The 23,226-nt window shown below is 44.7% G+C and overlaps 1 protein-coding gene across 2 annotated transcripts in view; it reads left to right on the top strand.

The window, feature by feature from the left end:
* LOC147901905 (uncharacterized) overlaps positions 1–17,491 on the top strand; it is a 28,611-nt gene extending 11,120 nt beyond the window's left edge. For both annotated transcript variants that reach the window (XM_087374758.1, XM_087374760.1), the window contains one exon: positions 16,945–17,491. In XM_087374758.1, the coding sequence (XP_087230884.1) occupies positions 16,945–17,251 (307 nt within the window). In that variant the 3' untranslated portion in view covers positions 17,252–17,491. The remainder of the gene's footprint in view (positions 1–16,944) is intronic.
* The last annotated feature ends 5,735 nt before the right edge of the window (positions 17,492–23,226 follow it).

Below are 23,226 nucleotides of genomic sequence, written 5' to 3'. Positions count from 1 at the left end.
AGTATTCCACTGTGCGTACCCTCTGTTGGTCCATTTCTAACATGGTATCAGAGCTCAAGTAGGAGGCTCACAAGTGTGGGAGCTTGACAGTAGGGACCTTGTTGAAGGACGCCTCTGATTCAGAAGCTCTTGGAAATTGACTTCCACGACTGGAGGGCAATGCTCTTCTGAGAAGGAGGGTGAATCAGGTCAGTTAGATGCGTAAGGAGTTCTGGTCTATAGAAGGTTGAGTTTGTTCGACTTTGCTGTGTGGTTTAGCAATAGAGATGTCGATATCATAAGCCTCTTCAGCTCCTTCTCTGCCTTCCTCCTCCCCTAGATTTCTTTCTTTCACCATCCCTAACTTTGGAGAGTCTAGGAAAACTGGCAACGGGAACGGAGGCGAAGCCGGAGGATATGGTGGACAACAAGGGGGAGATACTCATACCAGTAGATGGAGACGCTTGAAGCTTGGGAAGATAGAGATACCCACGCCTTGGCATTGATCATAGGGACTATGGCGGACTCTGTGCTTCCTCACATCAGATGACCGACACGTCAGTAGAGGCGTGGGCCATTTTGAAGGATCTGTACAAGATAGATAACACATCCTGGATCTTGCTTCTTCAGCATCAGCTCTACAACTTGGATATGGATGAGGGAGATTCTGTACATGACCACTTGAGGAAGGTCAAGGTGGTGAGGGATCACCTAGCATCGGTTGGTCAGAAGGTGGATTTGTGCCATTTGGCCTTGATGGTTCTGAGGATTGGTGCCATCAAGCTTGTCATCGGCCCCAGTCAGCCCAAACAAATCATCTTTGCCACCAGACACGGTGCTGAAATACAAGGCGAATGCACCAATTGGCAAAGCAAATGAGAGAAAGGCAACCTCTCAGAATCAATTCAACAGCTTCAAATGGCTCCAAATGCTAGCACGCAGCTCGAGGCAGCTCCGAAATGTTGAGAAACCTTCAATATAACTGGCACGCATCCTGAGGCAGCTTTGTACGGATTTTTGATAGTGTACGGATTTCACACGTGCGAAAATCCATACAGATGTACGGAATTTTTGATAGGGCCGTATAGATGTACGTAATTTCTGACAGTCCGTACAGTTGTATGGAATTTTTGATAGGGCCGAACAATTGTACGGAATTTCTGACGTCGGTACAAATTTTCGTACAGATGAGGTTTTGCTGCAGAAAAGTGCTCAAATTTGCTCCAAAATGAGTCTCCTCTGCGGTAGCTGCTCCAAAATGCGATCTTCTCGCGTCAGAATCTTTCGCGACAGAATTGCTTGGAAAGGTCTCAAACACTTGTGGGGGTCTGAAAACTAGCAAGACCAGCAAGAATGAGGGCTCCAGAGGCTGCCAAATAGCTTGGGAAAGCTGTCAATGGCTGAGGGAATGGATTCGTGACCTGCTCTGATACCACTGTTGGGTGTTGGAAGCAATGGAAAAAAATGAGATGCTGTAATAGATTGCTGCAAAACTGAAGTGTGTAGGCTCAAGGGAGAGCCAACATAACAAAACCCTAGGGCTAACTGCCCTAACTGGACTAAGTGTCCTAATTGACCTAGATGGTACATAAACTAACTGTACCAATAGTCCTAACTGACTATAACTAGGCCTACAAGGCTCATACCAAGGTATAAGTGGCATCTATGGATAGCCCATGAGACAGCCTACAGGCTGGCCAACCGACTTGGTTGGCTCAGCCCAACCAGCCCGGCAAGGGCCCTCTTGTTGGCCCATCTGTACCTGCCTGGCCACATGGCATTGTGCCACTGGTCCAGGCCATATGCGCCCTATTGCGGGCCTTTCTGCAGGCTCCAGCCTGTCCTGTTTGCAGCACCATGGTTGCGCCTCTATGCTGCAGCATCCTTGCCTCCTACTAGGCCTATACCAGCCTCGTACAGCCACGTATGCATCCCATATCTTCTCCGGACTGATGTGCTGTCTGTCCTTGCTGGAAATCCCTGCACAATCAGGCTGCTGCAGGTCCCTGATGTCCACATGTCTGCCCCGTACATCAGGAGCTCCACGACTTGCCCGGTACCCTTCTTGCTAGCGCATTGGCCATGTCTAGATAGCTGCCCACATGGCAGCCTGTGTGCTGCCCATGTGGTAGCCTTTACCTTTTGTTGTGTGCTGCCCATGTGGCAGCCCCAATATCCCTTGGTCTACCTCCCCCATGCTCTACCATATGGGGGCTTACAGATGGGGAGGTGACCATTCCAACACCCCCTCTCACTGACACATCTTGGCCCAATGCCAACACGTTGATGACGATACTCCAATAACTCCCTGGTCGTAGTCTTGTGGAACACTTTGATGTTGAAATCTTTTTCTAGTTGTTCATCCAGTGGCTCTTTCTCCACCAGGTCTGGTTCCGCTTCCACACACCATCCTGGTACACAGGTCCATCTTTGGTAGCACCTCATGGCACCACCTCCTTCAGTCACGTTCTTACCTTCGAACTCGAGCAATCCAGCCGTCACGATCTTCCAGCTGCCCCCCTCATAATGAGTGAACAACTTGGAGTCTTCCAGGCACCATGCTCTGAGGGTCTGTTTCAACCCGTCCTTCCTTTGGCAAGGTCTACAACAAAAGAACATCTCCAGATAACCTGGACCGCGATCTCTAAACGCACTAGACTAAACTTGAGTCACCCTCCTTCTTGCAAGGGAACTGTCCTCTAGTCGTGGAAGTCGATTCCCAAGAGCTTTTGAATTAGGGTCGTCCTTCAGCAAGGTCCCTGCCTTCAAGCTCCCACACTTGTGAGCCTCCTACTTGGGCTCTGATACCATGTTAGAAATGACCCAATAGAGGGTACGCATAGTGGAATACTGATAGAATTGCCCAGGAGCTCACATAGTGAGTGTTCTTCTCAACCTTGCTGCCCTGAGTGTCAGCCTAGGTAGGCAGCCCTCCATGCTCAGTCTGCAGCTCTTCCTTCTCTCCTGGTCCTCCGGGAATAGGCTCCAAGAGTAGGTCTCCTGCTGCTCCTGACTACTTGTCTTTTGCTGCTCCAGAAGATATGATCACAACACATTGCTGCCCTAGAAGACAGCCAAGGTCCAGCCTCTAGGGAACTCAGTTTGCAGCACACCTTCCACTCTCCTTCATCCCCAGTGTGAGGCCCAAGGGAGTGGCTTCTGGCTGCTCCTGTCTGCTCCTGCTCTTGCTGGATAGTTGGATAATTTATGAGGCCTAGGGCCTCTCTTTTTATAGGGCACAAGGCTCCCTCGAACCAACCGACCAGCCAGCCCTAAATGGGCCTCTGGCTGGTCTGCTAGGTTGGCTGGCCAACCGACCTGATTGGCTCAGCCCAACCAGCCCTACAAGGGCCCTCTTGCTGGCCCATCTGTACCCGCCTGGCCACGTGGCACTGCGCCACTGGTCCACGCCATATGCGCCCTATTGCGGGCCTTCGCCATGGTTGCGCCTCTCTGCTGCAGCATCCTTGCCTCCTGCCAGGCCTATACCAGCCTCGTACAACCACGTATGCATCCCGTACCTTCTCCGTACTGAAGCGCCGTCTGTCCTTGCTGGAAATCCCTGCGCAATCAGGCTGCTGCAGGTCCCTGATGTCCACGTGTCTGCCCCGTACATCAGGAGCTCCACGACTTGCCAAGTAACCCTTCTTGCTAGCCCATTGGCCATGTCTGGATAGCTGCCCACATGGCAGCTTTTGTGCTGCCCATGTGGCAGCCTTTACCTTTGCTGTGTGCTGCCCACATGGCAGCTCATGTGCTGCCCATGTGGCAGCCCCAATATCCCTTGGTCTACCTCTCCTGTGCTCTCCCCTACCTTTGCTGTGTGCTGCCCATGTGGCAGCCCCAATATCCCCTGGTCTACCTCTCCCATGCTCTCCTCATATGGGGGCTTACAAATGGGGAGGTGACCATTCCAACTCAGAGGGTACACATAGTGGAAGACTGATAAAATAGCCTAGGAGCTCACGCAATGTGTGTGGGGAGTGGAATCACAAACTTCTTTAACTTCTGTACATCAAATAGATGTGCATCACAAACTTCTTTAACTTCTGTGCATCACAAACTTCTTTAACTTCTGTGCATCAGCAAGTTATAGGAATCCCCATGGGCACTAATTGTGCGGTCTTTTTAGCAAACTTTTATCTTTTCACTTATGAATTTGAGTTTATGCAACGTCTTATTTCTATCAATACCGGCCCTATCATTTTACATAAGCTTAGTCAAGTTAGGCGTTTTATAGATGATTTATTTGTACTAGATGTTCCTAACTTTCAAGACTTTATGTACAAAGACGCTAGAGTTTTTGAGAAGGAATCTATCCCCGTGACTCTTGTGAACTGAACTACACTTCAAGAGGGGATTCTTGTGTTTTCTTAGATCTTAGAATTTCTCAATCTACCATAGGATTAGAGGTTGATATATACGATAAACGTGAACAACCTGAATATATGAAAATGCCTCACATTGACTCAAACATTTCTGATTTGGCAAAATATGGAGTCATTTCTTCCTAATTTTTCCGCCTTTGTACAACTAAGGAGTCTTTTATCACTCAATGTAGTAATTTGATCACTTTACTATTACACAAGAGGTATAATCCAAGGAAAATAATGAAAAAAGTTTGTGAATGATTGAACATAAGCTGAAAACAAAAAGCGGGGAGCTAAATAGCCCATTTTTCTCTTAGTTTCAAAAGAGAGTTTGTTTGAGTATACTTGTGCTTTCTAAGTTAGAAATGTATTTTTGCCTCTTTGGAGAAACGATACATAAGTGTAAAGGGGCATTTAGCTTTTTATGTTTTAAATAAGAGAGAGAGAGAGAGTTTCTAGTTTTTTGGAAGTTTTTGTTTCTTGACTTGCTTGTTTATTTTTGCTTAGTCACTTGCTTCGTTTCTTCTTTATTTCTTGTTTTCATTCTCTTTTGTTTATTTGACGTATTCTAGTAAGCACTGGGTTTGCCCAAGAGACTCTGCGGGTCTTTAGAAACCGAGTATAGCTGCTTATGCTTGGGCATTGATGACGACATAAGTGTTGCTTTGCTTGCTAAGTATGTATTCCTTTTGTTTTTCATAAAAGTTTTTGTTTACCTCTTTTTTCTTCTCTTTCATTTTCTCTTTATATTTCTTTTGTAGATTTTTGATCTTTAGACCAACAAAAATTCTAAATTTGTATGATTGGACTTATTCTAGTCTTACAAAGGTATATATATCAAATAGATGTGCAGACTCATCAATAGACAATAATCCAGCTAGATATAGAAGCTACCAAAACAATATATTTCGGTCCAAAACTATGGACACAACAAAAGAGAGATAGATCCAAAGTCCCAGCAGAGTGTTGTCCTTTGATCTTACCATAAGAACATTGAGCCCACGTGCTCCACCTCGAGCGTATGTAGACTCTTCGTCCAGATCACTTCCACCTTGCTGTCTGGAAGCCAGCCTAGGTGGGCAGCCCTTTCTCATCTTTGTCTGCAGTCTATGATGTACCTCTTTCACCTCCAGAAGATAGGCCCAAGGTAGGTCTTCCTGCTGCTCCAATCTGCTGACTTCTTGCTGCTCTAGGTGATGATTAGGAGGGCACAAGGCCCTGCCTTTTATAGGCCCAGAAGGCTGGCCAACCAACCGACCCAACAGCCTCAAAAAGGCTGACTGCTGGTCGGTTCAGTTCCTTGTGTTGAAAAGGTCACCTCCCCATTTGTAAGCCCCCAAATGAGGAGAGCGTGGGGGAGGTAGACCAAGGCCTTAAGGGGCTGCCACATGTGCAGCACATGGGCTGCCATGTGGGTAGCACAAAGCCATGGAACCCAGGTGCCAAGGAAGGGCCTGGCAGAAGCAACAAATGGCTCAAGAATAGGCGCCTATATGATGGGCCAGGAGGCCGGGACTGTGGGAAGGTGTGTGCCCTGCCACAAGGTGGCAGGACAGTTGTACCTCAGCTACGGCTGCAGTACAACAAGTAGCGGGGCAGCACAAGAGCCTAGCAGAGGCACAAAAGATGGCGGGATAGGCAAGGACGTGTACAGACAGGTATGGCCTCTATACCGCAGCATTGCGGATGTCTACAGGCAGGGACACGACCTACAAGCAGAGCCGGCACATAGTGCAGCATAGCAGGAGCAGAGGCAAGCCTTGTGGGCAGGATTGCGACCTGTAGCAAGCTTGGAAGAGGGCAAGACCTATGGGCTGGACCCTGCACTGGAAGGGGCCAACAAAAGGCCCTAATGGGGCTGGTTGGGCTGAGCCAACCAGGTCGGACCAGTCGGCCCAGTTAGGGCTGGCTGGTCGGTCCATTTGAAAGGGCCTTGTGCCCTATTAAAGGAGAGGCCCCTTGGCCTCATAAATGATCTTCGGGAGCAGCCCTTTGACAGCAGACTCGAGCAGCAAGCAGGCTAGCCTTGGGCCTATCTACAGGAGGTGAAGGTGACCCTAAAGGAGCTGCAGACTGAGCTTGAGTGGCGGCAGCCCACCTAGGCTAGTTTCGAGACAGCAAGGTGGAGAAGTGCTAGATTCTCACTGTGCCCACCTGTGAGCCCCCGATTTGAGGGAACAAGGGGCAATAAGAGATAGGAGGGCTGGGAGAGAGACTCATGTAGGCCATCCTCTGGTGGTTCTAGTGATGCCCTATAGGCCATGGTATGTGCCTTGTAGGCATAAATAAAGACACTTATAGTGTTAGTGTCTTTTAGGCCACATAGGACACTTAGTCCTATGTGGCACCTAGGACACTTAGTCCTAGGTCTAGGTACTTGTACCTTGTACTCATTTGTTTTTGGTTTATCTTAGTTTGACGTGATGGGTATTCTTCTGCGACCCTTTGCTATTTGCACTTTCTCTCTCATTCGACCCTTCAGTGGTATTAGAGCAGGTTCTTCTTCCTGCGCACCCTTTTTGTACAGATCTTACTAGTTCCCTTTACACCTGCCATAGAGTGCTGTACCTGCTCCCAAGCACCCTTTCCGTACATATTGTACTAGTTGCCCGTACACCTGCTGTATTGTGATGTACCTGCTCCATCGTTCAACAGATCTGCTATCCTGCGCCATTTCTCCATACAGTCCGTACAGACACATATGGATACCGTACATTTCATGCAGCTGCTGTTCCAGGGACTTCCAGGAGTTTTTCATCGGCAACTTCACAGGCGTCTGTCCACAGCACTTCGCAGATTTCCATCAGCTAGTTTAGGCCATGTATGGCTGTCTTTTCACTTCAGGCTACTTCTACAGCAGATCGCGATCTGTCTAGAACACTCTTCAGGGATTTCCAGCAGCTACATCGTTAGCTCAAGGCCTTTTGAGGCAGTTCCAGCCATCCTGTAGCTGCTTTTTCACCTCAACTTGCTGCTGCTGCTCTACTGGAGACTCTATCTCCATCGCAGGTACTTCTACTGGCTAGGTGACCAGCTGGATACAAATTTTCAGCTCGCAATCTGCACTAGGCTCTATTTCGAGGCACTTCCAAGTGGCGAATGCTCATCTACAGCAGGCGCCTACTCCACGCGAGTTATTTAGGAGTCTCTCTAGAGTTGTCCAATTCGCTCTCTACAGGATCCTACAGCCTCCCCTTTGCTGAACCTACTGCATTGTGACAGTATTTGACTGCCAAACCCTAATTTCCAACAGGAAAATTTAGGGCTTTTGACTTCTGGACCTTCAACCTGTCAATACAATATTTTGGACAAGGTTGACAACTGAAATCTTTCCAAAAATTGAAGTTTTCAGTTAATTTCAGGTTCAGGACTGTCACATTGTGCCACGTCATCACTCAGGTCAACAAAATTTGGGGCTTTTGTGTTGGGAGCTCAATTTCAGCTAGTGTTTGGGAAAGTAAATCATACTTTTGCAGTTCAAAGCCTTGAGGCTATACATTGGGTCAAAATTGCATACATTGGGTCACATTTGCAAAAATTTCAGCAAAATTTGGGGCTTTTTTGTATTTGCCCTCTTTTTGGCCTATTTGCCCTCAATAAATTTGGGGCTTTTGCCAGATTTATTGTTTTTGCAGTGAACATTGCCTGCCACAGTCACATTTGGGTCAGATCTGCATTTGCCCTTAGATTTGGGTCAGAAATCAACAAATATTTGCTGTAATTTTTGGACAGCCAGCTTTTTGCAGTGATAGCCTTGAGGCTTTTGGGTTTTCAGGTCTTTTTCAGGGTATCACATTCGCTATGGCTAGGAACAATCAAGGTTTATTTGGAGTTCTTCGTGAAGATGATAAGTTGGATGGCACCAACTATCCGATGTGGTCTTATCTCATGAAACATATTCTTGTTGCAAAGCATTTGTGGAATATTGTTTCTAGGGCTGATTTGAGGCCAGCCAATGCTACAGTGGTTGCCTCTATTGTTGGTCCTTCTGCAGGGGGTACTACTCCTGATGCCTCTTCCTCTAGCACTCCCGGCTGTTGCTCTTCCAACTCAAGAACAGTCAAGATGGGATGCAAGAGATGCAAATGCACATTCATGCATTGCTTTATCATGCAAGAGAATCATTATTCCTACACATCCGGTCTTGCAGGACAGCAAAGGATGCTTGGGATAAATTGGCTTCTCTCTATCAGATTCGCAATGAAGCTCGTGTTGCATATTTGAGAAGGCAAATACAGGAAGTCAGCATGAATGAAGGTGACTCTATGGATGCATACCTAACAAAGGTCAAGGACCTCATGGAACAACTTGCCAACATTGATGAGGTGGTGCCAAATTCACAGCTTGTCAGTACCACATTGAATGGATTGCCAGATACATATCAAGAGTTCGCTACAACCCTTCAATTAGTGCCCATGGGTAATCCAGACCACTATTCTTTTGATCAGCTAGCTACTTTGCTTTTGCAGGAAGAGCAAAGTAGAGCTAATAGACAAGCCATTATTCCTGATCATGCATTTGCTTCACAGCAGATAGGAGGAGGCAAGGCTTTCAAGCCTATGGGCAAGCCAAAATCTGTGCATAGCAGCTGCAATTCCTCCCATGCATCTAAAAATACAGCAGATAAGTCAAAGAAGAAAAGATGCAACTATTGTCGCAAGCGTGGACATTACATTTCAGAATGCAGGAAGCGCATTGCTTCGGAGAAAAAGAAAGTAGGATTGACAGTTAATGCCTCTCATGCTATTGAATCCCATGAGCTAGAAGATGCTTCACATGCACATGCTCTTCAGGATGATTGGGCATGGGCTGTCCATTGCTCATTTGATCCCTCCAAAGCTGATGCATTCTTTACTGCTAATGATGCTCAGTCCTGGTACTTTGATAGTGGTGCTTCCAAGCATGTCACATCTTGCAGACAGTTGTTTCATTCTTTAGCTGATGCACCTTGAGGAGGGATTGTCACATGTGCTAATAATGCTTCATATGCTGTAAAAGGAATCGGAGATGTGCAGCTCACATCCATTTCAAGCCATCTTGTTACTTTGACAAATGTTTTTGTGCCTAGAATTGAAGTCAACTTGATTTCAATTTCAGCAATTGCCACTTTAGGTTTCAGAGTTATTTTTGATGGCTATAGATGCCTAGTTTAAAATCTTCGTGATGATAGTGCCATAGTTCTCACTGGCACTTTGCAAAAGGGGCTTTATCACCTTGATCATCACTCAGTTGCACTTTCTATTGAAGCATTGGCTGTTTCAGATTCACAGCTTGCTGAAACTCATCTTTGGCATGAGAGAATGGGCCATCTCAATTATAGAGCTCTTGCAAAGCTACATTCACAGCAGATGGCAAATGATGTACCTCAGACTTACACAGTTTCCAAACATGTGCGTGAGGGTTGTCTTTTGGGTAAGATGCATCGATTTCCTTTTCAAAAGAATTGTCCAAAACTCTCACAAAGGAAATTGCAGCTAGTGCACAGTGATGTGTGTGGCCCAATGAGGACAAATGCTATTGGAGGGTACAAATATTTCATGACTCTCATTGATGATTTCACAAGATATTGCTGGATATATCCTTTAGAAGCCAAATCTGAAGTTTTCTTATGCTTTCAAAGGTTGCTGAATATGGTTGAGAATGAATCAGGATGCAAGCTTGTCACCCTCAACACAGATAGGGGGGGCGAGTATATGTCAAAGGAGTTTGATGCATTTTTGTCTTCACGGGGCATTATTCACTCATGTACTACTCCTTACACTTCTCAGCAGAAGCCTGTTTCTGAAAGGAAAAACAGGTCCACAATGGAGATGGCTAGATGCATGCTTAAGGCCAAGTCTTTGCCCAATAAATTTCCAGGATGATTGGGCATGGGCTGTCCATTGCTCTTTTGATCCCTCCAAAGTTGATGCATTCTTTTCTGCTAATAATGCTCAGTCTTGGTATTTTGATAGTGGTGCTTCCAAGCACGTAACCTCTTGCAGACAGGCTTTTCATTCCTTGGCTAATGCACCTTGAGGGGGGACTGTCACATGTGCTAATAATGCTTCCTATGCTACCGAAGGAATTGGCGACGTGCAGCTCACATCCATTTCAAGCCACTTTGACAAATGTTCTCTTTGTGCCTGGAATTGAAGTCAACCTGATTTCAATTAAGCAATTGCCACTTGAGGTTTTAGAGTGATATTTGATGGATACGGATGCCTAGTATATGATCTTCGTGATGACAGTGCCATAGTTCTCACGGGCACTTTAAAAAAGGGGCTTTATCACCTTGATTATCACTCAGCTGCACTTTCTATTGAAGCATTTGCTATCTCAGATTCACAGCTTGCTGAAACTCATCTTTGGCATGAGAGACCAAATCTTGTGTGGATGTAGGTCTAGGGTAGCCTAAGAGCCCGTCCAAAGTTTCATCCCCAATAGATAAGTCCACATGCGGGTCATCTAAATTATAGAGCTCTTGCCAAGTTACATTCACAGGGCATGGCAAATGTTGCACCTCAAACTCACACAGTTTCCAAACATGTGTGTGAGGGTTGTCTTTTGGGTAAGATGCATCGGTTTCCTTTTCAAAAAGATTGTTCAAAATTCTCACAAAGGAAATTGCAGCTAGTGCACAGTGATGTCTGTAGCCCAATGAGGACAAATGCCATTGGAGGGTACAAATATTTCATAACTCTAATTGATGACTTCACAAGATATTGTTGGGTATATGCTTTAAAAGTCAAATCTGAAGCGTTCTCATGCTTTCAGAGGTACTGAATATGGTTGAGAATGAATCAGGAAGCAAGCTTGTCACCCTCAACATAGATAGGGGGGGAGAGTATATGTCAAAGGAGTTTGATGCATTTTTGTCTTCACAGGGCATTGTTCACTCATGCACTACTACTTACACTCCTTAGCATAATCCTGTTCCTGAAAGAAAGAATAGGTCTACTATGGAGATGGCCAGATGCATGCTTAAGGCCAAGTCCTTGCCCAATAAATTTTGGCTTGATGCAGTGATCTGTGCCAACTATGTGCTGAATAGATCACCTACAAGGGCATTGAGGACTGTTACACCTTATGAAGCATGGAAAGGCAGGAAGCCTTCATTTTCACACATGAGAGTTTTTGGGTTTCTTGCATATGTACATGTACCATCTCAGCTGAGACATAAGCTTGATGATAAGGCAATCAAATGCATATTCATTGGTTACAGCCAAGAGAGCAGAGGGTATTGGTTGTACCAACCAAATACTGGGAAGATTATTGTCAGTAGAGATGCAATCTTTGCTGAACATTCAGCTTCTCCTCTTGTGGACTGCAAAGCTAAGCTAGAAGTTGACATGTTTGATGCCTTTGACTCTTGGTTACCTCTTCTCCCCTCAGGAGGGGACTTTGACCAGCAACATGAGCCTTTTGCAGGCCCTCCAACAAGCAACGATCAGTCAGCACCCCATGCTGATTTGTAGGTTCCTCTTCCAGCACAAAATGATCCCAATATTCATGATGCAGTGATTGAAGAAAGGTAAGTTCCTAGATGGATTCTTGACACATGGAGGGACAGCAAACAAGACCAACCTCTTGTTGCTTGGACAAGATCAGGGAATAGACAGATGCATGGTCACTTTTTGGATTTTGCACTCCTTGCTACAGCTTGCAATGAAGAGCCTTTGTGCCATAAAGATGCCTTTAACAGCAAAGAGTGGATGGATGCAACGAGAGCTGAGCTAACATCTATTGCCAACAATGACACATGGGAATTAGTAGATCTACCTCCTGGCAAGCATGCCATTGGTACCCGGTGGGTCTACAAATTAAAAAGAAAATCTGATGGCAACATAGATTGATATAAAGTCTTGTTGCAAAAGGATATGCCCAACAACAAGGCATTGACTTTGAGGAGACCTTTGCTCCCACTTCTAGGATTACTACTATCAGATGTGTCATTGTCATTGCAGCCCATCACCATTGGCAAGTACACCAGCTTGACATCAAGACTGCCTTTCTTCATGGGGATCTGCAGGAAGAAGTTTATGTGACCCAACCTCCTAGATTTGAGGTTGTTGGCTCTGAAAACAAGGTATGCCGGCTGAGAAAAGCACTTCATGGATTGAAGCAGGCTCCCAGGGCATGGTATGCTAAAATTCATGCACACTACTTGTCCCTTGGTTTTCAGAATAGTCCCACAGAGCCCACTCTTTATGTTTGTGGGAGTGGATCTGATTTTATATGTGGAAGACATGCTGATCACTAGCCCTAATACTTAGCGCATTGCAGCTTTCAAGGCTGATTTGCAGCAAGCTTTTGAAATGTCAGACATGGGACAGCTGCACTATTATTTGGGCATTCAGTTTGCTCATGTTGAGGGGGGTATTATGATGTCACAGTCCAAGTATATTGGACAGCTCCTTGATCGTTTTCAGTAAGACAATCTCTACTCCAGTGGGCCTTGGCTTCAAATTTTCAGCTCATGTTGGGAGCCCACCATGTGATATCATTCTTTACCAGCAGGCTATTGGATATCTCATTTACTTGTGCCACACTAGACCTGACTTACAATATGCAGTATCCCAGCTCAGCAGGTTCATGCACATGCCCAGTTCACAGTATTGGCGGCAGTGAAAAGAGTCTTCAGATATCTCAGAGACACTCAGGATTTAGCTCTCTTCTATGGTGATCAGGGTTCACTTACCATGCATGCTTACACGGATAGTGATTGGGCAAGTTGTTCCGACACCAGAGTGTCACATACCGGTAATTATTTTTTGCTTGGCAGTTCATGTATCTCTTGGCTCAGCAAGAAGCACCACATCCAGGTATGAGGCCACCCTTCACCGCTACAGTGGAGTGTGTCTGGCTTCGACAGTTACTTACAGATATTGGTATTCGCCAGACATCCTCCACTATGGTCTACACTGACAGCCAGAGTGCTTTGGCCATTGCGCGTAATCCAGTGTTTCATGCGCGTACCAAGCACATTGAGATTCACTATCATTATGTTCGAGAGCGGTTGTCAGTAGGAGACAGAGAGTGGTCCTACCTTCCCACAGAGGACAACATAGCAGATATGTTTACAAAGGCACTTCCTCATCCCAAGTTCGAAGTCTTTCGACAGGCTTTACACATGGTTCCCTTTGTTACATGATCTGACATGCCTTGTACATTCATAGGTGGCTATATTTCTTGGGATGAACATGTGCCACCATGACCAGAAAATACCAGGTATTCTGAGACATTTTCAGAATACTTCAGCCCATATCATGGAGGGGGGTTTGTAGGCCATCTTCTCCCGGTCGTATTGATACCCTCTGGGCCCTGGTATGTGCCATGTAGCTTTAGTTATTGGCACTTAGGTCACCTAGTACTTTTAGTGTCTTATGACACCTAGTACTAGTGGTACCACTAGGACACTAGGTCATAGGGTTCCCTTTTATTGTACTTGGTACTTTCATTTCATTCGTAGTTGATGTGACGGCTTTCACTCCTTGCTCCACTCTTTGCATCCTTTCGGTTTGGTGAGCCTGCACTACGCATGTGGCATCCCCCTCTCTTTATTTTTCTCTTTGGGTGTATTGCCCACATGGCATCCAATTAGATGCCCATGTGGCAACCCTAACCCTAGGTCCACTTCCCCCACGCTCTCGTCAATTGGGGGCTTACAAATGGGGAGGTGACCTTGTATTTCCAATAGAAGACATTGGTGATGCCCGTTAAAGTTTGATGCTAAAGTTGAGTGTTCCTTGGCACTTCTTTGGCTGTAGTGAAAGGTGTATGAAGGTCAAAAGTCACAAGCCGATTAGTGAAAGTTGAGCTAGATGGGATGAAGTCTTGCACAATTGTCGGCGAAGACCCACGTATGGATATTACAACCTACAAGTATCCACATAGCTAATAAGTTACGCTAGGTATCCTGGGAGGCCTCAAGGCTCAACCCAAGACTTCCTTAAAAGAGGCAAGACTACAAACACTTGGGGTACAAGCCCGAGCAAAGATTTTGCCTGTCTTTTGATTTCATGTTGATCAATAGAGTTTTCACTATCATTCCCTCTTGTTGGGTGCGGGGAGCAATGGAATGCAAGACAACAAACAACAGCTCAAGGAATTGGGAGTAGTTGCAAATGGATAATGAAGAAAGTACAAGCGTGGCTAATATATGTCCCAAAGTCAACTAGCTGACTAAGTCAACTGATTGACCAGGACTAAGGCGAAGTGCTTACAAATCCCCCTCCATGGTATGGGTGAAGTATCTTGAATTCATCTTAGGTATACTTGGAAACTTTATCATGGTTGCACATGTTTGTCCAAGATGGATATAGCAACCTAGGATAGTATAGGGAGATCAAGATCACGTAATAAATGCTACCAAGTTGTAAGGCATGCCAAAAAGCCTCAAACTTGGGTCGTGGTAGAGCCTTTGTGAAGAGATCTGCTAAGTTATCCTCCGTGGGAGGGTAGGACAATTGTAGATCTCTAGTTGACAGTCGCTCTTGAACATAAAGATAGTGCATGGGCCTTGCATGAAACACGGGCAATCCCATCCTTGGAGGACAAACGGAGGCCTGATTCCATTGGAGTAGAAATTGGCTTATAATCCTCGGCTGCAAGAGTTGTCCAATATATTTTAATCGACTCATCCTTATGCCTTGCTCAATATTAGCAAACTGGATGCCCAAATAGTAGTGCAACCTGCCCATATCTGACATTACAAATGATTTCTGCAAATATGCCTTGAAATCTGCTATTTTTTGTGTATCAGGTCGAGTGACAAGCATGTCATCCACTTAGAGAATTAAAATGAGAAATTCTGGTTCACTCTTTTGGATATATAGAGTGCCCTTTGTAGGGCTGTTTTGAAAGCCCAGGCATAGCAAAAAAGAACGTATCTTGGCATACCATGCCCACGGTGCTTGCTTCAAATCATAGAGGGCCTTTTCAGCTGGCATACTTGATTTTCAAAACCTGCGATCTCAAATCCTAGAGTTTGGGTGACAGATCTTTTCTAGTAAATCACCATGTGGCATGAAGGAAAGCGGTCTTAATGTCCAGCTGGCTTATTTGCCAATGCTTGTGGGATGCAAGAGCAATGATGCACTGACGACATTGTTTTCTTCATGGAGTCCATGGCTACAACTTGATTATTTGTATAGAGAAGAATTCGTAGATGCTCACATTCATTCAGCTTGGAGATCTCTCTGACGACCACGAAGGACTTCAGTAAAAAAACACAGGTAGGACGGATGCTCTGATACCAATTTTAAGAGCAAGCTATGTCTTGTTCTTACTTAAGACGAAATACATAACCATTAATTTGGATGAATCAAAGATGATGATGGTTTTAATGTCTCACAACAGTAAAAAGATCAACTTTCTACTGAAGCTCACACAACTCTCACTCCCTCAATGATATTTGAAACAATAGTAAGATGGCGAAAGTGGAAACATATGTCATTCCGAATGATGAACCAGTTTATTAAATTGACTCACACAATTAGGACGGACACGCCTCACCTCTACTGAGTTTGTTGGCTACAAAAGACCATGACACAGACGACTAGGAACCCTACGACTTGGAGCAGCTGCTCAACAATCCACACTAGAGAACTATGTTGATTCTCATCTATAGAGATCACACAGGCTCGCATCCTAGACAAATAGAGAGAGAATATGATCGTTGCTGCAAGCTTATAGGAGCCACGCATCGCCACGAGAAAGATCACCGACATGCTGGCTTTTCCACACATTTGTTAACACTTGGAGACCATGCCCACATACAGCCTCCGCCCTCCACAACTGTCGGGTGGGCTTGCACCAAACAGCATTTACCAACATAAATGAGCAAGTAGCCAATATAACTTTTGGGTTTTTCAAGCCCTCTTAACCTTGGAACATGATGAGCCTCATCATGAAGGTTTCTTCCTAACAGCAAGGAGGCTGAAACTGCTTTTGCTACTTTGCACAATGCCCAAATATCGGACTAAGGCCTGAAGCATACAAACAGAAGGCACTCCCACCCTTTGTGACACATCGGGTCGGCTCCTGTCTTCACCTGTCACGTTTGATTCCTTGAGAGGAAGGTAGGCTGAGCAACGAGCACGGGGGGAGGCAGGTAGGAGCAAGAAAACCTGCTCTGATACCACTGTTGGGTGCGGGGAGCAATGGAATGCAAGAGAGCAAACAACAGCTGAAGGAACTAAGAGTACTTGCAAATGGATAATGAAGAAAGTACAAGAGTGGCCAATACATGGCCTCGAAGTCGACTGGTTTACTAGGACTAGTTTCAACTAGCCTATAAGGCCATACCAAGGCTAAGTGCTAACAACTCTCGGGATAAAGCTGCACCATGGCTTTTTTTTGGAGGGTAAAGATGCATTGTTGCATTAAAGACTGAGGAAATCAACAGATCATGGTCAGTATTCTGTAGCCACTAACAATGGCATCCTCCTATTGGCCGTGCTTGATTGATGACTTTAACAAACTCAATCTTCAGCAATTTCCTTGCTGCAGGAAGTAACCAGGGTGTATATGTGTGGTGCGTGTTTGTGAGTGTGTGTGTGAGAGAGAGAGAGAGAGAGAGAGAGAGAGAGATAAAAAAGTGCATGGTTTGCAGTGGCCAAAGTGGATCAGTCACATGTGGGAAGCCGGTGCTAAGGGCAGCAGTGCCCTCATTCTGCTCAGCTCATTTGCAAAAGCAAACCACAAGGTCCGTGAGGAAAGCAAACCTTGCTGTTGCTACAGCAGCTTCTAAGCCAGCACCAAAGCTTCATCTTGTTATTGCAGAATACGTGCGTTTCATTCAAAGCAAACGAAGAACTGCAGCCATAAAGCATGCTGGTGTTATTCCTAATAAAGATGGTGGCAGTAATTCCAATTCAGTGATGCAACATGAACAAGTGCTGCCACCTGTACCGACATAGTTGTCATTGAGGATAAAGTAAAACACATACAGCATGTAGCTTGTGGACTGGGCTGAATAATTAACCTGTGTAGTTTACTGTTTGCTTTTATGAAAGTTCTTATGAGCACAATCTTTAATACTGCTACGTGGCCTGTTCCTCTACGTTGAGGTTACAATTCCACAACTTTCTTTGACTCATGAAATTTGTGTTTGGCATTTGATTGCTGTTATCCATGCTTTTCTGGCTAGGAGTATAAAGACTTCTTTTCTGTTTAGGGGCAGAGCATATATGTTTTCTGGGTTTTATTGGGGAATAGAATCGCTATTCTGACCTGCTAAATCACTTCATTTGAGAAATTTTAGCAACTTTTATGCTTGCGAATGGCCTTCTCGTGTTAATTTCAAGCAAAAAAATTTAGAGCTGAAACACCTACTTGCTGCAACAGGCCAATAGTAAGTTGTATCAGCTCCCTGGTGCCACAGAAATGTCAGAGTGTTGGGGAGCTTTTTAAACAGTTTTTCTATATCAAAGGATGCTATCTGTTATCCAAATCTGGACTAATTTCAGGATCAAGGAAGAGTTTTGTTTTTCCTCAAGTCTCTATTGATCTGATTGAAAGTACAATGCTATATTCTGATTTTAACCCACCTCTATGCAGGAAAAATTCTGGAGACATAACATCTCAACTGATAGCATTTTGAATGTATTGAAATTGATAGGTCTCCATTTCCAATATTTGCTAAAGAGTAGAGCGAGCTTAGACTCTCAAAAAGGGTAAGTGTTGATAACAATGGTAGTAGGTGTAGATCTTTAAGTACTTTTTCTTCTCAGTGTAGGAGACTTTTCCGACAATAGTGGGAATTGTAGCAGTTTTATGAGTTCAATTGGGTTGCTAGTGAAGAGCTAATAGCCTAAGTGGTCAAAGAGAAGCACATGTAACGGGGAGAGAGAAGAACAGAAAAAAGCATGTGCGCAATATGTGCGCAATATAATTCACCCTTGCATGCAGCATAACAGTGGAAGAAATCTCAACCTCAAGGATAGTTGAGAGAGAGAGAGAGAGAGAGAGAGAGAGAGAGAGAGAGAGAGATCTGAATATACGCTGCCCAACCAGACTGAAATAGAAGCTCCACCCATACAATAAGTCAAGTAGCTATATGCCATGTCATCTTCCAAATGTGCAACATCAATAGAAGGGTCTTGCAATGTATGGTTATGACACGTTGGCAAAGTAACCACCCACGAGCATTGAGATGGCCTCAAATTCTAGTCAAGGTGGCAACATGGTGTTCAGACCTGCAAGTGACCCATTGGTGGAGCACCAATGAAAGCACCCACTGCACTATCCACCATGTTGGCCATGATGTCAGCCATGGTGCAAATCGAAATGCAACAGACCCTTGGCATGTGAGTCTTATGCCTTTGAGACGCCTTAGAGAGTTAGTATTGGGAGGGGAGGCTAAGGAAGAGAAGGATTGCCCTAACAAAGCATGGGGCTTAGGAGGCCAAGGAAGTAGAGAACCATGAGGTTCACAAAGCAAAGGAAGAGAGTGATCAAGCATTACTCCTATGTTTGGTCAACAACAAAGCATCAAAGCAAGTCCTCATGGAAGCTAATTAGTATAAAAGCTAGTTTTCTTTGCTTCTTATAGAGGACAATGAGAGGTGCATCCTTGCCTCTATTCACTTGTCAAGTGAAGCCATCATTCGATGGCATAGGTAGCATGCAGCCAATTACAATGCAAATATGGAACTCGCCAGATATGATTGGGAGAGTTCATCAATGACATTTGGATTCTAATGGCTGCACTACATGGATCATCTCCATGCACAGTTCTTTGAGGACCTCATGAGTTGGTCAATGATTATGCAAACCATTGAACACAAGTGGCAATTTAGTATAGGACACGAAAAGAAAGTTGACAGTCTTCTTCATGGCCTTAGATCGAACATGAACATCTAGTGGTATGTTTGAATTGTCAGGCTTAAGGGTTATGAATTGTGTATGAGCTTGCTCTATCCACTTACTAGTTGAAGTCGTCACTTTGTGGGACAAGTGGGCTTTGACTGTTACAATACAAATATGGAAGTAGCTAGGTACGATTGAGAAAAATTCATGAAGGACATCTGCATTCCGTCCCCCCACTAGATCGACCGTCTTCAAGATTAGTTCTTTGAGATGACTCGGGGACCTAATGTGTGTATGAAGCATTTCACCTAGGGGCTATTTTGTTGTAGAAGAAGGTAGTGAAGAAAGTCAACCATCTTTTGTTGGTTGTGTATGAGCTTGCTCATAATTTTGAGCTCATGAGCAAGGGTCAAGGACCCAACGTTGCCTTCAAGAAGAGCAAAGGAAGAGAGTGATCAAGCATTACTCCTATATTTGGTCAACAACAAAGCATCAGAGCAAGTCCTCATGGAAGCTAATTAGTATAAAAGCTAGTTTTCTTTGCTTCATATAGAGGACAGTGAGATGTGCATCCTTGCCTCTATTCACTTGTTAAGTGAAGCCATCATTCGATGGCATAGGTAGCATGCAGTCAATTACAATGCAAATATGGAACTCGCTAGATATGATTGGGAAGAGTTCATCAATGACATTTGGATTCTAATGGCTGCACTACATGGATCATCTCCATGCACAATTCTTTAAGGACCTCATGAGTTGGTCAATGATTATGCAAACCATTGAACACAAGTGGCAATTTAGTATAGGACACAAAAAGAAAGTTGACATTCTTCTTCATGGCCTTAGATCAAACACGAACATCCAGTGGTATGTTTGAATTGTCAGGCTTAAGGGTTATGAGCTGTGTATGAGCTTGCTCTATCCACTTGCTAGTTGAAGTCATCACTTTGTGGCACAAGTGGGCATTGACTGTTACAATACAAATATGGAAGTAGCTAGGTACGATTGAGAAAAATTCATGGACATCTGCATTCCGTCCCCACACGAGATCGACCGTCTTCAAGATTAGTTCTTTGAGATGACTCGGGAACCTAATGTGTACGAAGCATTTCACCTAGTGGCTATTTAGTTGTAGAAGAAGGTAGCGAAGAAAGTCAACTATCTTTTGTTGGTTGTGTATGAGCTTGCTCATAATTTTAAGCTCATGAGCAAGGGTCAAGGACCCAACGTTTCCCTCAAGAAGTACCAAAGATTCACCTTTTCCAGTGATTGTAGATCCACGAATAGGAAGAACGTTGAAAATGGGAATGGCCACTATGGACAAAAAAGAAATTGGGCAATGAAGGACAATAATGGTATGATGGACAGGTTGACACGTATGAAGTACATCAAGAAGAATAATTGTTTCCACTGTCATGTTTAGGGCCACAAGAAGCAAGTAATCCCCCCACCCCTACATGCATGTGTGCCATTTGCATGTACACACATGCACACATGTGCACGTTGGTGCATGCGCGCTCGCCTTCGTGCATGCGCACACACACACACACACGAACGCACACACACATTATGGAAAGGGATCTTATAGTTTTTAATTCTACGAGGAGGTCATCTCTTATTGAATACCCATGAAAGGCAATGGCTCAACATCAAAGCTTTTCTAAAGTTAACTAGAACGGCTTGTGCAATCGACGCACGCACGCACACACACATTATGAAGATGAAGCAGAGTTGATCCAGAAAGTCTTTTACAAGAACATCCCCAACTCCTGTTTCCTTTGTGGCCTAGGAGGACACTTCAACAAAGACTATCCTTCCAAGAACAACTGTAGGAAAGAAAGCACAGAGACACCTAGTCCCCCCCCCCCCCCCCCCCCCCTGAATGTGCAAGTAGAAGAAGAAGGCCCTTTAGCGAAACCAAAAACCAAGAATCACGGAAAGGATAAAGTTCAGTGGAGGGAAGTCAGAAAAGAAAATCAAGTAGACCAAGTAGACATGAGAGCGACCATTGAGGAAAAGCCAATAGATAGCTGAGAGGAAGAAGAGTTCATAGAAAACACTCAGGATTTTGAAGCTCAACTAGAATGAGCAGAACATGAAGCCTTGGATAGAGATGATCCCCCCTTCACTTTGGTGAAAGGGAGTAAGTCTATACAGGTTGAAAGGCAAAGATTGCAATCGGCACCACCAAGCGAGAAGCCCAAAGACCCAAGCTCTATAGAGAGAGAAAAGAGAAGGCTTTCAAGAGGCTTTACTGTAGTGCCACATGTTAATTTCAAGAAGAAAAGAAACAAAAGCAATACCCAATGATGTAGAAACAAGAAAATTTCTCTTTCCTAAGTTTAAATGTTCAAGGATTATCAAACGACCTTAGACCAGTAATTCTTAGAAGATGGATCCGTGGTAGAGGGCTCAACCATCCAGGAAGTCAAAATTGGGGGACCAAAGCTAAGGTGGCAATTGAGTTAGATTCACGACAAGAGAGTGTGGTTTTGCATTCAGATCACAAAGAGGGTATAGGGGGGGTAGTGTTGGGAGTTGCCAAGCACCTGTCTTAGGCTGTAGGAGGGGTCTTAACCACCTTGGGACAAAATGGAATAGGGATTCACTTCACGCACCCCAACTAGCATGTCAGGTCTTCTCGGTCTATGCTCCTAATGCCGTTAGAGATAGAGTACTCGTGGGATGGCAAATTCAGCAAGACAACACTATCCTCTTGGGGGATTTCAACATGGTCAAAAGTAGAAGAGATAGATGGAATGGGCTAGGCAATGTTCTAAGAGGGAGTGAGTTGACAGCTTGGAACAACCTAAAAGATCAAGCTTTCTTGAGTGACGGTTCATAAGACACCACTTTCACCTGGACTAACAATCAGCTAGGGCAGAACCATAGAAAAACTCGGTTGGACAGAGCCTACTTCTCTAGAAGACTCTTGGATGATGCTCGTTGTCGTAAGGCGAGCGCTCTATTGTCCCTTCCCTTCTCTAACCATAAACTAGTGCTAATTCCCCTAGACAAGGAAGAAGGGATGAGATTTCGATCCTGGTTCAAAGCAAACCCTTTTTTCTTTCAACTACCGTATGTTTGCAAAAATTTGGCAAAAGGCGTCCTGTGGAATAGCTAGTATGGCATACAAATGAGTGAGAGCCACAGAGCACACAAGTTGCTTCTTGAAAGAAATTAAACGAAGATCAGATAAAGCCATAGGCTCAAGAAGCAACAAGCCCTAGAAGACCAGGTCAAGAGGCTTGAGGGTGACAATTCATCTTAGGGACAGACACAACTAAGAAGTGCAAGAAACAACTTGAAAGTGGAGGTAGAAATTGAAGCAAGACAAGTCAAAATCTATACAAGAGAGTGCCGAGAAGGAAAAAGTGACAGGGCCAATGAAGAAATGTTCAGAAGCCTCCGAAAGAAACACGCTAAGCAAAGTTTAAATGCCTTACAGAAAGACGGGAAGCTCGTGCAAAATCCTAATGAGATCATGTTACTACTCTTGTCCCACTTTCAAACTCTTGTTGGAGACACTGAGATCCTCTGAACCAAAAAGCTTAGAGCTAGAGAACGCTGGTAGTAGATAGACTAGAATTAAGTGGGTTTCCCCCTTTAATTGCCAGTACCTAGATATAGACCTTATTCTTGAGGAATTAAAAGAAGTAACTAATGTTATGGCAAAAGGAAAGACACCTGGGGAGGATGGACTCCCAGTGGAGTTTTACCAGGTGTTCTAGGACACTGTGGGCCCTCGCCTAATGGTGCCCTGGCAAGACTCAAAAGAAAAAGGATTCTTGGATCCAAGAATTAACATAGGGATGATCAAACTAATACCAAAAGGACCTGGTTTATAGAAAGTAGGAATCAATTCGCTGGTACCACACTCATGGGGCCTGTTTCAGCCCATAAAGTGCCTTCTTCAGTTTGCAGACTCCCAAAGAAAAGATAAAAAACTGGATGCCACTGACCATGCTGAGCACAAGCCAAAGTGCTGCAGCCTATCTTCATCCAAGTGCTGTAGATCATCTTCACCCAGGTGTTGTAGATCATCTTCTGTGTCTCCATTAACATTGTCTACAGTGGCAATTCA

The sequence above is a fragment of the Dipteris shenzhenensis genome, chromosome 5 (genome assembly GCF_047967505.1).
Source record: "Dipteris shenzhenensis isolate YYH24624 ecotype China chromosome 5, Dip_SZ_1.0, whole genome shotgun sequence".
Classification (NCBI taxonomy): Eukaryota; Viridiplantae; Streptophyta; class Polypodiopsida; order Gleicheniales; family Dipteridaceae; genus Dipteris; species Dipteris shenzhenensis.
This window is presented reverse-complemented; position numbering and strand designations above follow the sequence as displayed.